This window comes from Lycium barbarum, chromosome 6 (genome assembly GCF_019175385.1).
Source record: "Lycium barbarum isolate Lr01 chromosome 6, ASM1917538v2, whole genome shotgun sequence".
Taxonomy (NCBI): Eukaryota; Viridiplantae; Streptophyta; class Magnoliopsida; order Solanales; family Solanaceae; genus Lycium; species Lycium barbarum.
Genome location: NC_083342.1, coordinates 118,006,795 through 118,009,442, shown reverse-complemented (window position 1 = coordinate 118,009,442; position 2,648 = coordinate 118,006,795). Strand labels below are relative to the sequence as shown.

At 37.7% G+C, this 2,648-nt stretch overlaps 1 protein-coding gene across 1 annotated transcript; it reads left to right on the top strand.

Moving 5' to 3' along the window:
- The first annotated feature begins 1,412 nt into the window (after positions 1–1,412).
- On the top strand, positions 1,413–2,417 carry LOC132644485 (uncharacterized). Its single transcript, XM_060361078.1, has one exon. It carries the CDS (start codon positions 1,413–1,415, stop codon positions 2,415–2,417), a length of 1,005 nt encoding a protein of 334 aa, XP_060217061.1.
- The last annotated feature ends 231 nt before the right edge of the window (positions 2,418–2,648 follow it).

Here is a 2,648-nt window from a genome sequence, read left to right as displayed (position 1 = left end):
TACTTCAATTCAGCTAAATATTATATAGAATTGAGTAAATATTTTTACTAAATTTTGATTCAATTCAATCATTTTTTTATGTAAAATAAATGCAATTTCGTAAAAAAATTAGACAATTTTGTACGTAATTTAGGACTTTTTTAATATTATTTAAAAGATATTTATAGGGTACATTAACTTGTAGTTTGTATTGATAGACCGTATATATAGGTTGACCAAATAACTAAATTAGCTATATGTATAAAAAAAATTATATATTTTTTAAACATTTTTAAACAAATCACTAAGTAGACTTAGTGGATATTTTATTAGGAAACCAAACAAAAAGAAACGTAAAACAAAAGAGTCTTAAAACAACAAACAAAAATGCTAAGAAGCCTACCAAAAAGCTTTCTAGGGCCATGTTATGTATGTATAAATTATAGTATAAAAATATTAGAGGGAGATAAATTTATGGGTTTTATGTATTGGAAGAATGAAAAGCTTAAGCATGCTATGTGTAATAATTGCTTTGTGAAAAAATTTGGAGGGAAATACCACTTATTGGAACCAAATCTTCACTAAGGGTAATTAGGACTTTTTAATAAGGTTGTGCCATTTTGAGTTGTGCCAAATAGCAGCACCCTTTTGGAACATCAGTAACGTTAGAAAATGAAGACATAATTACGGATTGATTGTGCTCATTGTACAATTAATAAGAGTAATAAAGTGAGAAAATAAGAACTAAATACTCCTTCCATTCCATAATAAGTGGCCTTTAGGCTTATGCACACCCCTTAAGAAAGTGGTCACTCCTAAAAAATTAGAAATGTTTTTACTAACTTACCCTTAATTAATGCTTAGAAAAAATAAAAATTTAATGATTCTTGATTGTGTAAATAAGGTTCATTTTGGAAGAAGAAGATCAATTTCTTCTTCAAATCGTAAAACACCACTTATTTGAAACAAAATGAAAAGCCTAAAAACTCACTTATTATGGAATGGAGGGAGTAAAAATATATACTCCATCCGTCACAATTTATATGATATAGTTTGACTAGACACATAGTTTAAGAAAGAAAGAAAAAAATTTAAATTTATCATTTAAAACAAACCATGGATATTTGTGTAGCTGTGAATCATTTCGCTCTGGGCGCATGTTAGCATAACCTACGCCTCCGAGATCGGCCATGGCCAAAGAGCGGGGACGAGGGAGGGGACGACCAAGGAAAGAGCCTCTCACGGCGTTTGGTAGGTCTGCTGAACCAATAACACAAGCGGTGGACCAGAATCGAGGGAAGCAGATGGTAACTGCTACCCCGGCAATGGACCAAAATTCAACGAGTAAAAAGGGGCAATCGGAGAAGATGCCAGCGATGATTGAAGAGAGTACGACAGCTAGTTCCTCCAAGGGGACTGCTTGAACCCTAGAAATGGGTATGGTGACTCCACAAGCTACAGTACCGTCCAGGGCTGAGATAATCCCAATCGAAACAAACCTAACTCCTGTGACCACTGAACAAGGACAGTCGGCTGTACCAGAGCAGGAGCAAACACCCCCACAAAGAGGATGGACGAATCTATTTGCTGGCAATCGCAGTGCGAAAAATGGTATGGCATTATCTTTTATCCCATCTGAAATTGTAAATGGCAAAGTTGTGGTTAAAATGGTGCAAGCTGAAATTGAACAAGAAATTGAAAAATGGAGTAGGGCATTAATCGTGTATGTGGTAGGCGAAACTCCAGGATACAATTATATGAAGAGATTCATAGAGAAAACATGGGCACCAGTGAGTGAACCAGCAGTCTATTACCATGATGGTGGATATTACATTGTTAGGTTTCAATCAAAAGATGAGATGAATGAAATCCTATACTCAGGGCCATATTCTATTAATAATAAACCTCTGATTATCAAGGCCTGGACCCCAGATTTTGACCTCAATGATGAGTTCTTGACAGAGATACCATTGTGGGTTACATTCCCTAAGCTGCCAATGGGTTTTTGGAGTTGCCCTGCGTTGAGTAGGTTGGCTAGTGCTATTGGGATACCTCTATATGCAGACGAATGTACAGCTAAACAGACCAGAGTATCATATGCTAGAATGTTGATCCAAGCAAATGTTACTAAGCCACTACCTGATGCAGTCACCATTTATGATACAAAGGGAAAAGAACTGGAACAAGTTATAGAGTACGACTGGAAGCCGGAATATTGTGAAGCTTGTCACCAAATTGGCCATGTATGCAGACCTAAACATCAAGATAACCCTAAGCATTATGAGCAACCTCGAAGAAGAAGAAGAACAAAAAGAATGCAACAACCGAATGCTGGTCAACCGATGCAACCAGCTAAGGCACCTGAGCAAACAAAGGTGCCAACAGCACCAACCCTTTACCTGAGAGGTAGGCGCAAGCAGCACCAACCCTTTACCTGAGAGGTAGGCGCAAGCAGCACCAACCCTTTACCTGAGAGACAAATGAGTGGAGTATCTATCCAGCCTGCTCCTCAACAAAATTTAACGGTGGCAAACGCACAGAACCAAACCTTGAATGAGATACAAGTGACCAAGCAGGCCCAACAGGAGCAACAACCTTTTTTACAACCTGCACCAACTCAGTAGATTGCAATGCCAATTGGGTCATCAAGTGATCAGGCTGCAGTACCA